General features: G+C 42.7%; 1 protein-coding gene across 2 annotated transcripts in view; it reads right to left on the bottom strand.

The window, feature by feature from the left end:
* Positions 1 to 23,808, bottom strand: part of KCNH1 (potassium voltage-gated channel subfamily H member 1) — a 420,947-nt gene that overhangs the window by 384,298 nt on the left and 12,841 nt on the right. For both annotated transcript variants that reach the window (XM_004013916.5, XM_004013915.5), the window contains exons 2-3: positions 6,598 to 6,721; positions 2,063 to 2,169 (exon numbers count right to left, since the gene is read on the bottom strand). In XM_004013916.5, the coding sequence (XP_004013965.2) occupies positions 2,063 to 2,169; positions 6,598 to 6,721 (231 nt within the window). The remainder of the gene's footprint in view (positions 1 to 2,062; positions 2,170 to 6,597; positions 6,722 to 23,808) is intronic.

Below are 23,808 nucleotides of genomic sequence, written 5' to 3'. Positions count from 1 at the left end.
TCCACTGAAGACAACAGCAAGTGGAATCGCTGCTGCTGCTGCTGCTAAGTCACTTCAGTCGTGTCCGACTCTGTGCAACCCCAGAGACGGCAGCCCACCAGGCTCCCCCGTCCCTGGGATTCTCCAGGCAAGAACACTGGAGTGGGTTGCCATTTCCTTCTCCAATGCATGAAAGTGAAAGGTGAAAGTGAAGTCGCTCAGTTGTGTCTGACTTCTAGCGACCCCATGGACTGCAGCCTACCAGGCTCCTCCATCCATGGGATTTGCCAGGCAAGAGTACTGGAGTGGGTTGCCATTGCCTTCTCCGAGTGGAATCGCTAACTTGGTTTTAATTTTGTATCCCTCTCTTTCTCTTTAGTGCCAACATGTATAGTGGACTTTGAGCAAGTTAAATGCATAGTCTAACAAAGCGTGAAAACTCTAAAGCAAAATACAAATGCAGGGCATTGTCTTTGAGATCTATGCTGTGTATATCTATGCTTGGTCATTCACTCGTGTCCAACTTTTTGCGACTCCATGGATAGCAGCCTGCCAGGCTTCTCTGTCTGTGGGATTCTCCAGGCAAGAATACTAGAGTGGGTTGCCATTTCCTACTCCAAGGGGTCTTCCCGACCCAGGGATCAAACCTACGTCTGTTGTATCTCCTGCACTGGCAGGTGGGTTCTTTACCACTAGCGCCATATGGGATCCCAATTTAGTATTCTGTGATGTGAGGAAATCTATGCTGTTCAGGACACAACGCTGCCAGCATGGGAAACCTTTAAGTCACTCCCTTATTTCAGGGCACACAGGCAGAGTCCCCTCTCCCATGAGAAGGCACTGCTGGCGTGCTCCTGGGAAGAGCTGTGGCTTTGAGCTGTGTTCCCGTAGAGGAAGGGCTGGCATAGAGCCAGTCACCATCTTTCACTTCATTCCTCTCAGCCCTGTTTGGCAAAATGTCTCAAGACAGGAACTAGGGGAGGTACAGGGTAGGAACTAGGTCTACTGGCTGAGTGGGTGAAATGAGCAAGGTAGCAGCTCTAGAGAGAAATCACGGGACCAGCCCTCGCAGAGTTGCTGATGCTCAAAGATAATCTCTCGGCTCGGCATCTGCACCAGCCATCCAGGAAAGAGTCCTCTCAGTTGTCTGCTCCAGCACTCCAGACTGAAAAAAAGCCCCAGGTTCTTCTGGATAAAAGCCACATGTGCCTTTTGCTTTCCAGAGTGAAACAATCACCCTGAATGCCACCAAAATAAACATGTTTCCTCCCGCGCCACCTGGGCCACTCCGGACATTTTCTAGTGAACCAACGACCTACCTAGTTCAATCCTATATATAAAGAACAGGATTCTTTACAAACCAAATAGTGTTTTAAAAAGAGAAAGCACCCTTCAACAGGTCTGCACCCTGTTACTGCCATGTCGCCACGTGGCCCGCTTTTCATACTTCTAAGATAATTAACCTCCACTCAATAGGAAACCTCTAAGAGAAAAGTAAGTTTTATACTTTTGTATGGCTGTTGACCTAGATTCTTCATTATTATACTTTTAGAAGTGATTATAGAGAAAACAAATATAAATTAACAATACAAACACTATGACTATTAATACTGTCTCTTACAGAAAACTGGGGTCACCAGGGAAACAAAATTTTATTCAGAAATTCTTAATTGGGCAATCAACTGATAATACCTGCTGTGCTAAGCGCTATAGGAAGATAGATATGAAGGTGAACTGGACAGAGAATCTGACCTACCTCCTCTCTTCCAGTAAAATAGCCTTTAAGTCTACAAGTATCTTAAGCCAGCAACTCATCATAAGAAAATCAATAGGAAAAACACTAACTCTTGGCAGAAAAGACATCAAGAAGTCTTAACTGGTTAGTGAGAAGTACAAATGCTCCTGTGCAGGACTGAACTCATCAAGCCATACCACTTAGTCCAACGTACACAATGGCTTCAAGACACAACATTTAGCATTTAACATGATGAGAGAAAAGAAAACCCAAGGCAGTGATAGAGAAAGAGTAGCTATGCTCTTCCAAGCACATCAAGGTATGATTCAGAATGTTCTGAATACTCACTGTTCTTCTTGTACATCAGAATTTCAAAGGAATTCATCTCATAGTTCTCAAAGGTTTGCCGCACTTTTTCAATGGTATCTTTATCAGTCAGCTCCCCATACATAAAGCTGCAAAACAACCAAAGAGCCCGAGTTAGATGAGCAAGTATTTGTTATTCTACAAGCATCTGTTGAACACCTGCTATATACCCAGCACTGTGCTATGCACTGTGAAACACACATACACACACTCTGAAAACATGTGTCATCAGAAGAGATTTACTAACTGAAATGGGATCAACACTACGTCACCATCTCCCCCCCAGAAAACTAATGGTCTAATAGGAGAGACACACTAGAAAACAGCGATCTAAATAGCAGATTAGAAAACAGTATGACCCTACATAGGAATGACAATACGAACAGTAGACACAGAGCACCGAGTGGTCAGACAGGCTTCCCAGAGGCAAGGAGAAATGAGATCTAAAGAGCAGGTGGAAATTAGCTGAGAAAGGGAGTGAAAAGAACGTTCTAGGCAAAAAAGGAGCACTGCAAAGGCACAGGGGTAAGAGGGAGGTTAATCCTGGAACCTGAATACGGTTCAGGTCAGTATGCCTGGAATGTAGATACTGAAGGGGAAATTTGCAACCGATAATATACAGAAGAAAGCAGGAGTCAGGCCACGGAAGAGACCATGGCATTATAGACCAGGTGAAGTAATTTAAACTTTATCCCAAAAACAAGGCAGAGAGAGCCACTGGAGGGTTTTAAGCAAAGGAGTTGCATGATCAAATCTGCATTTTAGAAATACAACTCTGGGAGACTTCCTGAGAAGGACAGAAGAATAAATTTGGACTACAGATTTTTTTTCCTCTCCTAATTCCCAACAAAATAAACAAGCGAATAGGAAAAAAAAATCACAAAAAGTCACCAATCAAACAAGAAAAAGGGTGCAATTTGATGCTCTACGCAAGATATAGCTAAGGAAAGAAAAGAAGATTCAGCAAGTCAGCCACTGTCTTTGCAGCTCCTTTTCCTGCCCACCCCCACTAAAAAAGAAAACAGAGAACTGAGTTCAAAAAATCAAGATGATAAAATTCTACAAATTCTTCCTAATTTCCATACTTCTCGCATTTGGAGAAAAATAAACCAAAAGGGTTAATAAGTTTAAAAAAAGTTAGTAAGGGCTACCTTGGTGGCTAAGATGGTAAAGAATCTCCCTGCAATGCAGGAGACCCAGGTTCGATCCCTGGGTCAGGAAAACCCCCTGGAAAAGGGAACAACAACCCACTCCAAGTACTCTTGCCTGAGAATTCCATGGACAGAGGCGTCTGCAGGCTACAGTCCATGGGGTCACAAAGAATTGGACATGACTGAGCAACTAAGACTTTCACTTTTCATTCTTCACATTTGGAGAAAAGTAAACTAACAGAATTAATAAGCAGCATGAAAAAACAATTAGGAAAAAACTCAGTAGTAGAAGCTCCTGTCTAGTAATACTGACTCTCTGCGAGGCAGTAACTGCTAGGACCATCCACTCTCTTGGGCCTCACACCGAATATGGTCTGAAGACCAAGGTTTATTCCTCTAGGAATGGGTTATGCTCCCCCCTCACTAACAACTTGGTAGAGTGAACCACGGCACAGGACACTAACAGAGTGCAAGAGAAGAAAAGCCATCCCTCCACGGGGCTGCAAAGGCCAGTCCTCCAACAAGGCTGCCAGTGGACCCTGCGAGCATGTCCCCCCTCCAGGCCTTCAAGTGACACCAACAAGGAAGAATGGCCACACTCAGCCCACAAGGCTTAGGTGATGTGGAAGCCGCGGCATGGGTTCCCCAGCAATACACAACCCATCTCCGAAAATTGTGCACATCTAGCTGTGCAACCTAGCTTTTTCTTGATGACTTGAATCATAAAATCAAAGAATTTCAGAGCTAACAAGAACCTCAGAAGTTAGGAAGCACAGTTCCCAAACCACCAAGTCAATCATCTGTAGTTCCCTGTGTGCCCATCTCCTGTAATGCGCTGCTCTGGGGCTGTGTTCTTCAACTATAAATCAGGAAAAGAGACAACCACACTTGGTGAATTACCTTTAAAAAGAAGGATAGATCAAAACTAAATTAGCCGTGCCTGAGAACAAGAGGATTTCTTTCTCTTCCGAAGTAAAAACTTATGCTCTATTACCGTTTCACTTAGCCAGTTGCTCAAAGGCCTTTTTAGCTTCCTCCCACTTTTCCCTTTCTGAATGGATTTGCTAGATACGTGACCACCATTTAAGTGATGTGATGGTATACAGGCTGGCAATTTCCTTCACAAGGTAGAATCAACCCCTGCTAAATGGAGTCTTCACACAAATGAAGTGCCGTCATTACATCCAGCTTTCCCTATTCTGTGTGCTTTTTCAGGCTGAAGTTCAGTGGTAGATACAAGTTTCCTTTCTCTGGACATTAGATTTCAGATGCCTGCGATGCAGGAAATCAGCCAAAGGCCCCTGATCTATTAGGGATGCAGCTAACACAGGGCATGCTACCTTTCCTGCTAGAAAAGGGACACCTTCAGAGAAATAAGTAAATTTCTTAGTTAGAAACTTACTAAGTTCTCTTATCTGCATAAAAATCATCCAGTACTCTTATCTGATTTTCTTAAAGTGTTTGATGATAGTCAATAAGAAGCAAGACAGGTAAGGAAAGACTGCTCAAGCCACACTAGAAAGCAAAGCTCACTCTCCCAATGTGTTCAGATTGTGTTTGTACACATACAGATGAACACGTAGACGCAAACACACAGATACCTCAGAGGATAAGAGCACACCAAGAATGTAAGAGAATTCTACTGTAATACTTGAGTCATAATTTCTAAAACTTTGAGGGAAGCTTAAACTTTCCATTTCCCAGTCCCCAAAACCTAAGATTTAAGAAAATGATAATATTTTCAAAACATTTAATACTTTTCACCAAATGAGTTACTTGGTTGGTTTAATACAAAGAATAGGCAACTTCTGAGAACCAAAGACTATGCCTGGGTTGAACGGGTTTTTCCACCCTTTGGAGACGAGTTCATTTTTGGCTCTAGCAGGTTTAGGAAGAGCTTCCTGGGTGGCTCAGCAGTAAAGAATCCACCTGCCAATGTAGGAGATGCAGGTTCGATCCCTGGGTCAGGAAGATCCCCTGAAGGAGGGCATGGCAACCCACTCTAGTATTGTCTGAAGAATCCCATGGATAGAGGAACCTAGTGGGCTATGGTCCATGGGGTGGCAAAGAGTCAGAGATGACTGAAGCAGCTAAGCACAGCACACAGGTTTAGGAAGATGATTCCACTGCATGCAAACACCACTGAAGACAGACGACCTTGAGGAAGGCAAAGAGTGAGAAGAGCAAAAGGCTATGGAGCCAAGACCTTGCTGAGACAGCACAGGGTCTGGCCCACAGGCTCCACTCAGCACCTTGAAGATGCTCTAAAAGCGCTTTTCTAGTGACACAGACCAAGGGCACTACTTGGCTAGTAACCCTGTCAAATGCCCACGCTGCATAGCACCCTTCACTTGCGTCTTTGAATCAGTGATCAAAGACAGATGTGGCAACAGCAAGGCAGCAAAACATGGCCTCTTCCCTTTTTCCGATGAAAAGCCCTATGAGCATGGCCCATGTCTCCAAAACGGTATTTATTCTTCAAAAATGGCTGGACAGGGACTTCTGTGGTGGTCCAGTGGTGAAAGCTCCACACTTAAAATGCAGGGGGTACAGGGTCAATCCCTGATCAGGGAACTAGGATCCCATATGCCACTTGATGTGGCCAAAGAATAAAAAAAAATTTTTAATGACCATATATTTAAAAAATTAATTTAATGACCTAAATTTTTATTTCATCTTCATTTAACTTTGTCTAATCTTCTAATTTTCACATAATTTCCATCTGCTAAGCTGCTAAGTCACTTCAGTCGTGTCCGACTCTGTGCGACCCCATAGACGGCAGCCCGCCAGGCTCCTCCGTCCCTGGGATTCTCCAGGCAAGAACACTGGAGTGGGGTGCCATTGCCTTCTCCATCTAAAACCTCAAAATTTTGAGTTGACATTTTACTGATAAAATGACTTTCCTGAGTTTTTCTAGGTTTTCCCTCATCTCACTGACTGTAAATTCATTAGTTGTAGAGACCATGTTATAGGCCTTCTTTCATTTTCCCAGTACAGTGTGTGAACTAGAGATGACAGTGTGATAAGTATTCCTGAATGTGCTTAGTCACTCAGTCGTGTTTGACTCTTTGCAACCCTTTGGATTGTAGCCCTCCAGGTTCCTCTGTCCATTGGATTTTTTAGGGAAGAATACTGGAGTGGGTTGCCATCTCCTCCTCCAGAGGATCTTCCTGACCCAGGGATCAAACCTGCATCTCCTGTGTCTCCTGCATGGGCAGGCAGATTCTTTACCACTTGTGCCACCTCGGAAGTACATTCCTGAATGAAACTGCTTGAAAGGAAATTCTCAAGTTGAGTATGCTATTTTCTTTTTCCAAAAAGATACCATGAAACAGTGTTCAACAGAACAAGCCCAAACATAAATACCTGCAGGTACTGCTTTTTTGCATCACTTCCGCCCTGTGATAGCCAGACAGCTTGCAAAATCCATCATTGCTGTACACGATAGGCCAGTCCACTATCTGGGCATTCCCCAACACAAAGTTAGTATCTGTTGAAAAGAAAAAAAGGAGACGAAGAGGGCACATGAGGCAAGACATTATTGAGACTCAATGAGGACACAAATAATAACCAATCCAGGTATTTTTTGTTTCCCTCCAAAATAGTCTCTTGAATAGGAAACGGGCCCTCTGAGAAACACAGAAGAACAGAGCTCTAAGACTGAATATTTGGAAAGCAAATGCGGAGGTTCAGTTTAGTTCAGGTCAGTTGCTCAGTCGTGTTCGATTCTTTGTGACCCCATGAACTGCAGCATGCCAGGCTTCCCTGTCCATCACCAATTCCCAGAGCTTGCTCAAACTCATGTCCATTGAGTCGGTGATGTCAACCAACTCTCTCATCCTCTGTCATCCCCTTCTCCTCCTGCCTTCAATCTTTCCCAGCATCACGGTCTTTTCCAAAGAGTTACTTCTTTGCATCAGGTGGCCAAAGTATTGGACTTTCAGCTTCAGCATCAGCCCTTCCAATGACTATTCAAGACTGATCTCCTTTAGAATGGACTGGTTTGATCTCCTTGCAGTCCAAGGGACTCTCAGGAGTCTTCTCCAACGCCACAGTTCAAAAGCATCAATTCTTTGGCGCTCAGCTTTCCTTCCAGTCCAACACTCACATCCATACATGACTACTGGAAAAACCATAGCTTTGACTAGACAGACCCTTGTCAGCAAAGTAATGTACTCCAAAGGAAGCATGCTTAACCAAACAATGTTTCCTACAGAAATCCACTGATTTCCATAAGACATATTCAAGTCCTAATTTTTCATCTCAGTGAGAGTATGCTAACGTGGAGCTAGCGAGAAACTGAAAGTAATTTCTTCTGAGTTCCATACAGCATCTTAGCTTGTCAGTCTTTTGGGCAGAAGTGACAAATTGGCCTTACTCACCCTGATTAGCAATTGCCAGTCCATGGAGGAGAAGGCCTCCTTAGAGAGGCAAAGGGGACAGCAGCAGAATGCCTCGTGGAACACACATATCAGAGACCCTTCTTCTTGGTGAGGAAGTGACTAGATCCCTAATCCTGGGGCTCTGTGGAACCTGATCAAGACGCCAGGCAATGACAAACCTTACTGATTGGAAATCCTGGAGCCACAGAAGGCACAGTTCAGACCTCTTTCACGGAGCACTAGACCACCATTCACTCAAGATGCAGGGATTAAGCAAGCCAGATATGTTTGGTTGTCGGGCATGTTCTCACCACTTTCCACATTTTTAAAGATCAAAAGTCTTTAACACCTTTTGTGCTCAGGAAATCAAGTATTCCTTTTCTCTTTTCAAGACCTTAAGCAAATAACATCCAGAACTTAAATATAATCATTATTTTGGCTTGATGCTTTCCTTTCCACAGAATAATCACCCCTTCCCCACCTCCCCCTACCCAAAAGGAAGCAAAGAATACCCATACAGACCCTTCCTTTGCTGGAAACCAGAGGAGGGTTGTTTATACATGTACTCTCTGTGGAGTGGAGTAGTGGTGACATACAATGTCTTCATTTAATTGGGAGGTTAATTTGGCTGTAGTATGTCACTTACAGATTATTCTCAGTATGGGTAATCATCCTTTCCTATCTATGTGAGAAGGAACAGAGGAAGGAGACACAGGAGGAATAGCTAAATATAGTAAGCAACTCTTTTTTTGTGACATTTGGTTTGTTTATTAACACCTGCAAACATTTGAGAACTTTTAGATTCAAGTGGGCAGTTCAGCTGCCACCAGCTTTGAGAAGCCTCTCTGCAGTGCTCCAGCCACACAGACAGTGTACCTGGATACCTGTTCCTTTCTGGTGGTCCAAAAGGTGGTGGTGGTCCACTGTGCCCTCACTATCTGCTGGAGCCCCTCCTGGTGAAAGGTGATGTCTCTGCTGGGTGGTCTCCACCACCAGGAGAGCTGAAAGCTAAAGGGTCGTTAGCATGACTTCCTTCCCTAAGAGAGACCTTACCTCAGCCAGATGGGCCCCACACACCCGAGCCTCTGCCAGTGGACACAAGCGGGAATGGCAGATGGTCATCTGGTGAATGCTCATCCGCCCCGTCCCGCTGTGAGAGCAGGGCTGCGTCCCTTACCCTGCCTGCAGATGCTTTCAAGGGCCACCTGGGCTCCTAAGCCTGACTCCTCAATCTAGGGCAGGTGCCACGGCTCCTTCATTTCTTACTCGAAATTTCCATTTGCTCCAAGTAATCAGAGATCACCTCTGTATTGGAAGTAAGACTTCTCCCTGAGACCCCCGGGTGTGGCGAGGTGGGCACACTGCTAACCCCATGGGCTATGGCACTTGCAGCCAACCTGAGCCTCAGAGGGTCCGAGATTCAGCATCAGATAAAACAATATTGGTCCGATGGTCAGAAGCAGCAGAATTAAAATGAAAGAAGAGCTTATTTACTTAGTTATTAGCAATGGAAGCGATGCTTACTGTCAGCCTGAGCAAGCATTTCCACTCAGGGAGGGACTCATTTTATGAACATTCAAAGCTTCAAAGTTCTAACCCCTGACTGAATTTAGAGAGTGTCTATTACTTCTTATTTGTTCCGCTTCTTTCTCTTTGCTGAAGATACGTGTCTATGTACATATCTGTTGTGATACACACATTCATATGAGGTACACAGTAATCTACTCTTAATCTACTCTTGAGAATGCTTTGGTATATTGAAAATGAACAGAAAATAGCACCTTCATAAAGTGTATCTACAAACCCACTAGCCTTATAAATACACCTTTAATAAAAATCTATGGCTGGTCTTTTCTTCTCTCCCTCCCAGACATACATAAATACTTCTGATTCCCACTAGGTACAGCACACAATGCGAAACCCTGGGATATCCAGCTTGACAAGACATGGTACATGTCATCCAGGAACTTACCAGGATAAATAGGCATGCATACAACTAACTAAAGAAACAGGGAATAAAATGATTAACCTGTTCAAGGGAGGTAAAGGATTGTGTCTCAGAGTGGTCATGAATAAACCTGCTCTAGTCTGGAAGGATGAGTAAAATTTGGTTAAACATTTTCAATGCCTAAGATATAACTACCACAGATGATACAAAAAACAACAAGATATAGAAATGAAAATATGATGCCTGCCTTCGGTGAACTCAAGAAGATGTGGGAGGAAGGGAACATTCCAGGCAGGGGACCCAGCATGAGCAAAGGTCTGCAGGCATGGGACACAAAGCAAACTAATGTAGACAGACAGGGCAGCCAGGAAGACAAACAGGAGAGGAGCCTGGAGACCAGACTGGGAACAGTCTTGAGTGTCAAGGACTTCTGACTTTATTCTGAAGACAGGTAATCCCTATATGTTGGTCTTCTCTCCCTGAAAAAAAACCTCACACTTCTTGACCTGAGCCACTAAGCCTTAAAATAAGTACAAAATTGACTGAATTACCCCTGAGTGTTTGTGAAGTCGAGTGGCTTTAACTCTCTCTCTTGTTAATGCCTAAACTGTAATAATCTCAGAAGACTTAGGTAGGAGGTTAAAACTGAGTGAAATTTTCATGGGTCCCAATCCCAGTAAGACTATGTGCTGAGAGGGAGGAATAAATAATAGTTTAACTACATATGTTTATATTTCTTTCCTATCTTAGGCCACCCTAAAAGCAAATTATTTAAAAGGTAAACACACATACCAAAAAAATAAAGTGAAAGCAGAGGGAAAATGACTAGGAAACAGAGAAGAATTACAAAAAAACAAAAAAAACAAAAAAAAACAAAAAAAAAACCACATAATTAGTAGACTCAGAAAGGCTCAAGAGATAATATATCCATAAAACAAAAATAAGATGTAGGGGACACGTGAGGAAGATTCATTAGAGAACAAATGAACAAGTAAATAAGAGCTCCTGTAAATTAAAACTGAGTAACAATTTAAAATTCAACAGAGAGAGACATAGAAAACATAAGAAAAAAATAAGACAAACAGATCAATCAAGAAGAACAGCATGCATACTAATAAACCAGCAGAAAGAACAGCACAGAATAGAAGACATTTTTTTAAAATTAAGCTATCTTTCTAAATTCCATATATATATGTTAGTATACTGTATTGGTGTTTTTCTTTCTGGCTTACTTCACTCTGTATAATAGGCTCCAGTTTCATCCACCTCATTAGAACTGATTCAAATGTATTCTTTTTAATGGCTGAGTAATACTCCATGGTGTATATGTACCACAGCTTTCTTATCCATTCATCTGCTGATGGACATCTAGGTTGCTTCCATGTCCTGGCTATTATAAACAGTGCTGCAATGAACACTGGGGTACACGTGTCTCTTTCAATTCTGGTTTCCTCGGTTAGAATTTAGAAAGATGGTAATGATAACCCTGTATGTGAGACAGCAAAAGAGACACAGACGTATAGAACAGTCTTTTGGACTCTGTGGGAGAGGGAGAGGGTGGGATGATTTGGGAGAATGGCATTGAAACATGTATAATATGATATATGAAACGAATCACCAGTCCAGGTTCGATGCAGGATACAGGATGCTTGGGGCTGGAAATTTATGTCCCATATATCCTTTCTCAGGAAGTTAACTTGATGTGTATCAGCAAAAAGAGGGTGTAAAGCAAGAAAGAAGACAACATGGGAACTAGGGGGAAAGTGGCTCCAAATATAGAAAGCAGGGAAGGAAGCTGCTATGAAGTATTCAATACAGAATGGTTCCGAGAAAAGAAGTTCCAGAACAGACTTATCTAGAGATAAAGGGAGTCAGGATCTAATGATATTCTTGAAAATTTGGAATAACATAAAAAGTTTAGTAAAGGTATATAATGGGGGGCAGGAAAGGCAATTAGAAACAAAGAAAACAAAAGCTGTGCAAGAAGGGAAGCCAAATCATACTATATCACATCACCGTCATCATGCAAACATCTTAAGTTCCAATTTTTCAAACCAACATAGTCAAAGTATGCATGGAATATTTGACTGTAAGTGTCTCAATAACCTCATCAACTCTAACCTCATCAGTTCTGTAAAAATACAAACGCTAAGCTGAAAAAGAGGAGAACAATCATCAGATGGTCTCTACAGCTGATTTAATTTTTTTTAATGTATAAATATTTCACTGAAAGCTGCAAAGATAACTAATAAGGGAGTAATATAATTATATTAGGAGGACGGATAGGAAATAGATAACGTGAGCTGAACGCTCACATAAATTAACAGAACTCAACAGATAATATCTAAAGTTGATAAACCTGAAAATAGCTACAACACATGTTGTTTTAGAGACACAGCAGAAACTATAAGAAGTAACAGCTGTAATTAGAAAGTGTGGCCTCCAGTGAGCAGGATGGGTGAAAAGACAGGCATAGGACAACTGTTTTCCTCATAGGCTCTTCAGCTTGGTATTTTTACTCATGAAGGTATACTACTTTGATAAAAACAAGTATATTCTTAATTTTTAATGAATTTAATCAGAAGAGGTTAACATTGATTAAATTTTTCAATTACTAAAAAAAATGAGAATGGAATATAGTTCAAGCTCCAGATATCACTGTAATTTCTCATAAAAGTAGTCTGGTCATCTTTTAAAGGTATTCATTATTCTCAAGCACTCCAAGTGTTCCTAGGGTGCATATTACAGCCTTATCTGGGAAAAATCATGTACACTAGCATCTTCTTTAACCCACTCCAGTGTTCTTGCCTGGAGAATCCCAGGGACGGGGAAGCCTGGTAGGCTGCCGTCTATGGGGTCGCACAGAGTCGGACATGACTGAAGCGACTTAGCAGCAGCAGCAGCATCTTCTTTGATTTTAGAAAGGAAACATCTGTCCATTGACAGATGAATGGATAAAGAAGATGTGGTATACACATACATAGACACCTGCACACAGTGGAGTATTAGCCATAAAAAGGGATGGAGCAATGCCATTTGCAGCAACATGGGTTAACGTAGAGATGATCACACTAAGTGAAATGAGCCAGAGAAAGACAAACATCAAAGGGTATATGTAGAATCTCAAATATGATACAAATGAACTTACTTATGAAACAGAAACAGACTCATAGACATAGAAAACAAACTTACGGGAACCAAAGGGAAAACGTAGGAGGAAGGGGTAAATTAGGAGTTTGGCGTTAGCACATATAAACTGCTATGTGCAAAACAGATGAATAACAGGGTCCTACTGTATAGCACAAGGAACTATATTTAATATCTTACAATAAACTATAATGGAAAAGAACATGAAAAATTATAAATATATGTATAACTGAATATCTTGAGTACACCAGAAACTTAACACAATATTGTAAATTAACTATTCAATTAAATAAACAAGCAAATAAATAAATAAAACAATATGCCTTGGGAGAAAGAGAACTCCCTCTTATTCACGGACTTGAAATGAATGAAAGAATTTTAGTTCCAGTCACAAAGGTATTTGCTTCTAATACCAGAGAAACCAAGCATTTAGAAATTCTTTCCCCTTCCCCACTGCATCCACAGCACACATGTGTACCCTGCTATGGTTGGCTAAAAAGAACATATTCAATTTATAACATACAAATGTGTGCCTGCATGCTAAGTCACTTCAGTCGTGTCTGACTCTTTGTGACCCTACAGACTGTAGCCCACCAGCCTCCTCTGTCCATGGGATTCCTTAGGCAGGAATACTGGAGTGGGTCAGTATTTCCTCCTCCAGGGGATCTTCCCAACCCAGGGATCGAACTTGCCTCTCTTACATCTCCTGCATTGGCCTGCATTGGTGCTTTACCACTAGTACCACCTGAGAAGCCCATAGATACAATAAATAACCTATAAATTACCTTCCAGAGTACAATCTCTGAATGTGTAAATTGAGGGATTGCCCACACAAATAACAGCTTCCTAGGTGGCGCCAGTGGTAAAGAACCCACCTGCCAATGCAGGAGATGTAACAGACACTGGTTTGATCCCTGGGTTGGGAAGAACTCTTGGAGGAGGAAATGGCAACCCACTCCAGTACTCTTGCCTGGGAAATCCCATGGACAGAGGAGTCTGGCGGGCTATAGTTCATGGGGTCACAAAGTGTCAGACATGACTTAGTACCTAACAACAACATTACTTTATTGAATGAAGTGTCGTGGATTTTATCATTTTACTCAAGAAAAACTAAGTCTCTAAGGACCCACTCAGTTATAGCAGGGTAGAATTGGGGTTTGAATCTGTTCTGCTGCTGCTGCTGCTAAGTCACTTCTATTGTGTCCGACTCTGTGTGACCCCATAGACGGCAGCCCACCAGGCTCCCCCATCCCTGGGATTCTCCAGGCAAGAACACTGGAGTGGGTTGCCATTTCCTTCTCCAATGCATGAAAGTGAAAGGTGAAAGTGAAGTCGCTCAGTCATGTCCGACTCTCTGCGACCCCATGGACTGCAGCCCAGCAGGCTTCTCCGTCCATGGGATTTTCCAGGCAAGAGTACTGGAGTGGGATGCCATTGCCTTCTCCGTGAACCTGCTCTATCTGACTTCAAAATCCATGTTTTTAATCACTATATTACATAATCTCCTCCTTATTCCACTAAGATCAGACCATTTCTATGAAAAATCTTTGTAACACATTAGATTTACGTACCTTTCTGCTAAAATACTAAGTATAATGAGACATTTAATTATGAGTTAACTACCCTTATTGCCGTCATATATTATGATTCTTCGTTGTGATACACGATGATGCCCACAGGAAATATTGACGTGGGTAGAACTAATTGCTCTTCTTCTAAACGCTTCAGTTCTCCTGTCTGTCTATTCAGTGTTTTTTCTCTTCCCTCACTTGCAAACTATCACTTCTTACTTTTTAATATTTAGCGTGCCAACGTATTTCTAGAACACTCTTCTTTCCACACAATGATAGGAGAGGGGAGACGTTGTCCCCGGATCCCCTTTTGAGACTCAGTGATGGGAGAGAACACCACTGGTGACTCAAAGGCGCTGGTCCTGCCAGCACCCCTCAGCCTTCCAGAGTCCCCATGAGGTCTGGAAAAGACCTAGAAGGTTCCAACTGCTCCACTTCTGTGTAGCTGCCTAAGCAGATGGTTGTCCCCATCATGTCAGTGATGACCATGTAGATAAAGACTATTCCTCATACTGTCCAAGCCTAAGATCAACTTGAGGGCTCAGCAAACTATCAGCAGTGAGCTACAGAGCCAGTGAGAGCCTCGATTAGATCAAGTTTTATATACACACACACAGCGTATGCTGGGTTGGGGCAGAGCACCAAGTTCCATTCCATCAAAGACAGAACCTAAGTCCTATGGGTAGAACAAGCATCTAAACACAAATCAACTGAGTTACCCCTCAAAACAAAGCTGCTCAGTCATGTCTAATTCTTTGCGACCCCATGGACTGTAGTCTGCCAGGCTTTTCTGTCCTTGGGATTTCCCAGGAAAGAATACTGGAGTGGGTTGCCATTTCCTTCTCCAGGGGATCTTCCCGACCCAGGGATAGAACACAGGTCTCCTGCATTGCAGGCAGACTCTTTACCATCTGAGCCACCAGGGAAGCTCAAGTTACCCACAAAGACCCCCTAAACTGGAAGAGTTTGAGATGCTATCTGGAAACTTAAGAGTCCTCCCGGAACTGATTTCCCCTTGCCAGTCAGTGTGGTGGGAGCCTGTGAGGGAACTAGAATCTGTTAAAATACAGAAGTGAACCTAGGTATGTCTGAGTTAATTTGCCATTGTGCCTCTAAAAGTATATCTGTCATAAGAATAGACAGGCTCAGAAACTTAGACTCTCCTGACAAAACAAAGGTGCATAAATTCTGGTGCAAGGACTCCATGATAGCAACTTTGCTAAGCCAAGGTTCCTTAATTCCTCTAGGTGGCTGGCTGTATTCCCACTGGTTAAGAATGCCAAATAAGTGGGCTCTAGTGAAGTGACACAGGTCTTCTAGCCAAATGCAGAGATGTGCATTCCACATCCAACCATAAACAACTCTGGGATTACTTATCATTTTCCAAACTCAATAAATGAACATTTATTTTGAAGCCAAGCAAAACTTAATTGGGAAAGTAACCCACTGCATGGAGAAAATATTAAAAATATATAATCTCCTGAGACTGCATCAGAATTGACCAGATCTGAGAAATTCCCTTGGCAGTCCACCTGTTAGGATGCTAGGCTCTCACTGTCGAGGGTCCAGGTTCAGTCCCTGGTGGGGGAACTAAGATCCCACAAGCTACATGACATGGACAAACTCTCTCTCTCTCTCTCTCTCTCTCTCTCTCTCTCTCTCTCTCTCTCTCTCTCTCTCTCTCACACACACACACACACACACACACACAGAACTGACCAGATCTGGATCTAAAAGATTTGGAGATTTTAAACCGAGAAATGTTAGGCTATCTGACATTCTTTATCTATGAAGACAGCATCATCACCATCAAGACCACATGTATTAATACTCACCCATGAGGTGGGCAGGGCATGAGTATTATCCCATTTTTCTAGATCTTGTGAAAGAGCTTAGGGGCTTCCCTGGTGGCTCAGCAGAAAAAAATTTGCCTGCCAATGCAGGATATGCAGGTTTGATCCCTGGGTCAGGAAGATCCCCAGGAGAAGGAAATGGCAACCCACTCCAGTATTTGTGCCTGGGAAATCCCATGGACAGAGAAGCCTGGCAGGCTACAGCCCTTGGGGTTGCAGAAGAATCAGACACAACTTAGAGACTAAACAATAACAACAACAAAGAGAACTTAGCAAATCAAAGGAACTCTTTCTGTGTCCTACATCTGCTAGAGAAGGTACTGTCTCATATCTAATACTCTATTAGTCAAGGCTGCCCAGAGAAACGGGAGCGATAGGAGATAGCAACAGGAGAGAGAGAGAGACAGAAAGACAGATTTATTATAAGGAACTGGCCCATGTGATTATGGACGCTGACAAGTTCCAAGGTCTATAGTTGGCAAGCTAGAGACCCACGAGAGCCAATGGTACAGTTCCATTTCGAGTCTAAAGGCCTGAGAAACAAGAGAATTGATGGTGTAAGTTCCAGTCTGAAGGCTGCCAGGTGCAAGACCACAGAAGAGCAGTGTTTCCATTCAAACCCAAAGGCAAGGGGTAAAAAAAAAAACAATCTCCCAGCTCAAAATCGGTAAGGCATGCCCTCTTATTCAGGGGTGGGTCAGTCCTTTGCTCTATCAAACCTTTAACTGATTGGATAAGGCCCACCCACATTAGGAAGAACAATCTGCTTTACTCAGTCTACTGATTTAAACGCTAAACTCACCTGAAAACACCTTCAAAGAAACATCCACAGTAATGTTTAACCATATATTTGGGCATCCCATCACCCAGTTGACACAAAAAATTAACAATCACAAGCACCAAAGCCAGTGTTCTTCACTGTATACCATTCTGCAACAATCTTTAACAGGATCAACAGAACCAGGGCTTACAAATTCTGAGACTCCCTCAGAGTCCTTGGAGGTGCTCTGGGACTCTAGGTTTGGCAGAATACAGTGACTCTATAAAGCTCTATTTTAATAAAAGGCTTTTATAAAGGCAACACTTCTCCTTTTACACCTAGGCTTTCACTGAGGTGTCCACTCACCCCCAGAAAGAAATGTTGTAATGAATACTTTTGCCTCCTTTCTCCACCTCCCTAAATTATATCTCCCTGAGTAGATTCATCAAGCTATCAGTAGGCATCTCAAGAGCAAGAGGTATCCACTATGTGTCTTGGGCCTTCAAACTAACCTGAGCCCAGTATGTTGGGAGAAGACAGAGCTTGAGTTAGAGCTACTTGTCTCCTCATAAGACACACGTCCCACCTGTGATGGGTCCTGCCAGCCCCCTGCTCTATCAGCTCCAGATTCGTGACCTAGGAGGTCAGCAACTCACAGCCTAGAAACCAAAGCCTAGGCTTGAGGAGGGAGACAGATGGCATGGCCATGTTCTCCAATCTAGTTTAACAATAAAAAAGCTGATATTGTATTTTGACCTTCATCTGGCTCCTTCAGCCAGTCTCCAATGAGGATAAAATGGTCTCTGGTGGCTCAGACAGTAAAGAATCTGCCTGCAATGCGGGAGACCTGGGTTCGATCCCTGGGTCAGGAAGATCCCCTGGAGGAGGTCATGGTAACCCACTCCAGTATTCTTGCCTGGAGAATTCCCATGGGCAGAGGAGCTGATGGGCTACAGTCCATGGGGTCGCAAGGAGTCAGACACAACTGAGCGACTAAGCCACACACAACATATGAATGGGATCAAACCTCTAGTATCCCAAAGGGCACTGAGAGGTCATTTGCTTTCCTGCCTTCTGGCGCTACTGAATCACACCGGTAAGAGTCTTTACAAACTCCCTACAATACAAGAGACAATACAATCCCTTCCTGAACACCAACAGTGCCTTGCCAGAACTTTTCACTTTCTCTCTTCTTAAAAAAAAATGATTTTTAGAAAGACCAGCCCTTTACCTGCATCAGACTCTCAACTCTGTGGTAGCTGGTACAGTCAAAGCATCACGATAAACAGTTGAGATTCTACCAGTAGCCCCTGATAAACCATGGCTCCTCGCACTCATGCTTTTCGTGTGTGTGTGTGTGTGTGTGTGTGTGTGTGTGTGTGTGTGTTCTGTCACTGAATGCAACAGCATGAACGAATCTCAAAAGCATGCTAAGAGAAAGAATCCAGCCTTTAAGGGTACATTCTGTATGATTCTTTATGTGACGTGAGGGGTGAGGGCAAGGGACAGTTGCAAGAGTATAGGGACCAAGATCAGATTCAGAGTTATCAGGGCCCCTGAGTTCATGCTTTTGTTTTGTCCCCTTGAATCTAGGTGAGTCTGTGACATGCTCTAACCAACACATTGCAATAGAATGGATGTTGCTCCACTTCCATAAGCATTAAGGTCCAGCAGTTTCTGCTTCCATGCTCATGGGAGCCCTGAGCTGCTATGGGAGAAGTCCAGCTACACTAGTGGAGAGGTCATATGGAGACCCTACAAGCAGAGGTCCCCTAGTGAGAAACAAGTCCTGAAATGACATGTAGAAGCACCAAGGAATGCAATCAACAAAGGAACCAAACCAACAAAGGACCAAAGAACCCAATCAACCAACCCAACCAACAAAGAAAGCCAGTGGGAAAATGAGGGGTAAGCACCACCTTATTAATCCACCCTTCCCCAGTAATCCCTAGGAGCCCAGAGCACCATCTGAAAGACTAACACTGGAGACAACAACAAGTTGGGCTCAAATGGAAGTGTTGTCCCTGAGGAGCTGTGTGGTCAGTCACTTCAGCTCTGTGAGTCTCTATGCAGGCAAGCTACAAGGTCTCCACGCTTCTGGCAGCAATCAAATCTGATGCTCTATGTCAGGGGTCCCCAACCTCTGGGATCTAATAGCTGATGATCTGCGGTGGAGCTGAGATAATAATAAAGTGCACAATAAATGTAATCTGCTTGAATCATTCGGAAACCATCTCCCCCTCCCTAGTCCATGAAAAACTGTCTTCTATGAAACCAGCCCCTGGTGCCTAAAAGGTTGGGGACCGCTGCTCTACGTAACTGGATTCATAACAAAGAATGAGTCAGGTGACACCTTGGCCACCTGCAGGCCTCACACCCACGTGGAGTAATCAACCAGGCATCACCTTGAAATATCACTTCTTCAAATGATGGACTCTGTAGAGCCTGGGTCATTTTTAAAATAGTAGCAACCCCTTCTAAACTTGACTCAGTGGAAAGTGACACTCACATTTTAGGTGAACTGTGTTGTACCGGCTTTTGTCAGTGGAATTGTTTGGATGTGAAGATAGGATATGATGTGCAGTGGGCTTCCCAGGTGACGCTAGTGGTAAAGAACCTGCGTGTCAGTGCAGGAGATGTAAGAGACACGGGTTTGATGTCTAGGTCAGGAAGATCCCCTGGAGGAGGGCATGGCAACCCACTCCAGTATTCATGCCTGAGGAATCCCATGGACAGAGGAACCTAGTGGGCTATCGTCCACAGAGTCACAAAGAGTAGGACATGAATGAGTGATTTAGCACGCAAGCATGATGCGCAGTATTAATGTAAAAACATCCTGTCAGGGGATTTTACAGTAGTGATAAATCACATATCGGTGTTTCCATTTATATCTCCAGAAAATGCCTAAATGTGCCTTTGGAATCAATAAAATCCAGATAAGACAAATGCCTTGGACATATACATATATATCTTGTGTGTGTCTGTGTGTGTACACACACACACATACAGGCTTCTCAGGTAGAATGTGTAACTCCCCATCAGCCAGTGGCCCAGCTGAAGCCCTAAGCCTACCTCCAAATTCCTATTTTCTGAACTGAGTCCCTCCCACATTGTTCAGTAAAACGTGGAGGTTCAGCCTGGCTGCCCTTGCCATGATTTATTCATTGGCTCTCATCTGAAATTTCCCAGTGTCTCCAGGTCTTTGATGCAAATCAACCCGGTTCTCCAGCCTCCCTCAGATGCCTCTTTACTCCCTGAGGGTCTTTAGCTGGAAGACTGCATGCAATTAAATGTAAGGCTTCCTGAATTCAACCTGTCTCAGCCCACACACAGTCTTCCTCCCGTCGGTGGAATGAAACGTCCTCCTCTCAACATTGGAGAGCTCTCCTCCCGCAAGCATGTAAGGGTTCTTCAGGGGATGGGTGATGAGCCAAGCCACACTGCAGTCGTCAGGTGTGTCAAAATCATCCCAAACCTACCATTTGCCCATAAAGCATAACACAGAGACACTCGAAAAGGAAATTATTAGAAAATTGCTTTTCATCATAATTACCACAAATAACAAAGGAGAAACCAACTAAAGCAATGACTTAGAAAAGTGACTCAGTTTGGGCAATTACACAGATAAAAGCTGCATTCAGCGAGCCGCTCACACAAATTTATTGTTCCCTGCCAACACTGATTATTTAGAGAGCTACAGTAAATATTTCACCATATGCTTCTAATAACAGAATATTTTTCTTAGAAGAGAACACACCTTCAGGACACTCTCAACATTGTAGATTACTAAGGGTATCAGCACTCTTAGAGAAAGCAGGTTTGAGTAAAAATATTAATACATTTTTCTTCCTTTTAGAACAATAGAAGACTGATTGAGATACATGAAGCACTAGACAAAGACTGGGAAACAATGATTTTATTTGCCTGAACCTAAATAAAATCTATACCAGAAATTAATTTTTAAAAAAACACCTAATCAAACGTAGGACTCAGGCCATCTGGAAGCTTCCCAAGTGGCTCAGTGATAAAGAACGTGCTTGCCAATGCACAGGACATGTGGGTTGGATCCCTGGGTCGGGAAGATCTCCTGGAGTAGGAAATGGCAACCCACTTATAGTATTCTTGCCTGGAGAATTCCAAGGACAGTGGAGCCTGGAGGGCTACAGTCCATGGGGCTGCAAATAGCTGGACACAACTGAGCATGCATGCAGGATATTTGCTGACTGTAGTTCCTTTCCTACAGATATCCAATCAATCAATTAATTTTAAAAAAAAAAAAAAAAACAACTTCACCGGACAACACCTGTTTCCTTTTCTCTTACTTTCTCCAAGCACTTGACACCATTGATATGTTGGACACCTAGATGTTTGCTCATTATCTGCCTCCCCCGTAGAATGCAAGCTTCATGAGAGCAAGAGCCTGTTTTCCCTCTCCCACTGAATCTCCAACATCTAGAACAGTACCTTAACACACAGAAGGTAGTACAGAATGTTTGATGAATGAATGCACTTAGAACAGTACCAGACAGAACCTGATGTTACCCATTTCATTGTTTTCACCACCTTTATTATTAACTCACATGAATTGCAATTTTCCCTAGCTTGTCTCTGAAACATCAGTAGCCCAAAAAAGTTCTCAACTCAATTAGAAATGACAATGGATCTTTATACTCTCTTTGGGCACTAGTCATCTTTTACCTACAGCTAGTAGATGATTTTGCTACTTGTATATTATGATATGTCAACAACAATCTTTATAATATAGTTAAGGCCTGGCTTAAGCAACATGGTGAAGCAGATTAAGTTTGGGATACTTCATCCCCTCTTTCTGTATTTTTCTCTCTTTTCTGAGCTTTCTGTTACTTAAATCAATTTATTTCTCCTATTGTGGAAAAGAGTTGTCTTATAAACAAATTCAGAGTTCCCTGTTGGTTATTTAAAGTACTCTCTCTCTCAGTGTGTTTGAATTTAAGACAGGACAATAGAGATAGAGTAATTCTTAACCTGATGCTCAGAACCCCTAACTTTTGGAAACTGTTACCCTGTGGTGGGTAGAGGAGGCAGATAGGGTTGGGTCTTTCCATGACATCTGAAGTGACATTATTGGGGGGACTTTGGCCCATGATAGTTAGTTACAAAGAGCTGGACAAGATTTAGCAGCTGAACAACAACAAGAAGTTAGTGGCTTAGATCACCTCATCTTTCACTTACAGGCTCACTCCTCCTAACAAAGTATGAGAGGGCAGAGGATGATGATGGACCCCAATAACACCAAAGTGCTTTCCAATGAATGCTTTCATTCTTTCAGACAAAACTCATGCAGTGAAAACAGCATGGGATTGTGAGTTAGAAACATTAAGAAACACTAATATTTCAGTGCAAAGGGCCTCAGTCACACACGCATGGGATATGATTCCTAAATAAATAAATTGATAAAATTTTAAAACAAAACAGACAGATCTAAAGATTTGGTAATATTTAGGAGAAAGGAGAGGAAGGGATGCGAAGAAGCAAAGTCAGTATGGTACAGCTAAAGCCTTAATATCAGCAAAAGTCATTTTGTGGCTGTACTGCAGTTTCTCAGCAATAAAATTCCATGAAAATGACTCTTCTAAATTATCAAGGGCACAATCTTTGCACTTATACAAACCAAATTCCTAAGAGATTCAATAGTTGTTTGTTTTGTCTCTGGTTTTAATATCCTACAGTAATACATTTTGATTAAGTCAGTAAATTACAATGGGGAAAGAGATATCAATTTCAAAAGCAAACTCAGACACTTCATTGACTGGATGGTTACGCCTAAGCACATGGCTTCCAAAGCCTGACTTCCATCTTCACTCAGCATCAAATTAAAGGGTTTTAAAACAATAAAAATACATGAATCCCTTTCAGAAGCAGGATGGAAGTGAATGAGGATATACCTGAAATAGTTTCAGAAACACAGACTCTTTCATTACTCAGTGATATTTTTTACTTAATAAAGAAGAGGTCAATGATATGTTGAATTACTGCTAAGAAATATTTATCTGTGTGATCAATTGCTTAAAAAGTGGTGCAATAAATTAATCAGTCGGGTGCTTTATTCTCATTTTTCAGTCATAATAATTTCTTAATGCACATCTGAACGTAATATATGCACTTTAAACAAAACAACTAGACCATCACTGAGTAACATAAAAATTTGATTTCCAGAACTAAAAAAAAAAAAAAAAAAAAAAACTGGCTCAAAGTAAGCAATATAAAAATATTGAATGGCATAGAAAAAGATTTTTTTTTAATTTTAGAAAAAGATCTTTTGAGTTAGCTTTACAGTTACCTCCCGTGTTGTTTCACTACTTTCATGGCAAATGGCTCAGTGTAGACAGAGCATAGCATCGGGGTGAACGGGAGAAATCTCAGAGCAGCTAGCTTTCATACAACAAATATCTGAGTATCCACTTTGTCCTAGGCATGATGGGAGTACAGGGGACACTTCTGTTCACTGGAAAGCTCTGCTCCACTTCCCTGCTTAGCTTTATCTGTCTATCACATAACTCTACACCCTGCTCCCCCATCCAAGACCCAGACACAGCAGACTAGACTAGCAGAGGACAACCGGCTGAACAGCCCACAGGCAGGGCTAGACCAACAGATTCTCCCTCCAGAACAAAAACTAAGACACTGAAGCTGAGAGGTCGGCAGAGCTGACCACATGTATGCTGGTGAGTAGGCGAAGAAAGGCCGTCCTGCAAGAGAAATGGGAACCTCAGACAGGTACATAGAAGGCAGTGACTGAGGCAACAGGAGGGGAGAACTGCAAGCAGACCAACCGGGCAGAGATGGATAAACAGAGGCAGAGACTACAGACAAAGACGGACAGCGACAGGGAGAGATGGAGAGAAATGACAGAGACTGACCGAGACAGGCGGCAGCA

Source organism: Ovis aries, chromosome 12, assembly GCF_016772045.2.
Source record: "Ovis aries strain OAR_USU_Benz2616 breed Rambouillet chromosome 12, ARS-UI_Ramb_v3.0, whole genome shotgun sequence".
Lineage (NCBI taxonomy): Eukaryota > Metazoa > Chordata > Mammalia > Artiodactyla > Bovidae > Ovis > Ovis aries.
This window is presented reverse-complemented; position numbering and strand designations above follow the sequence as displayed.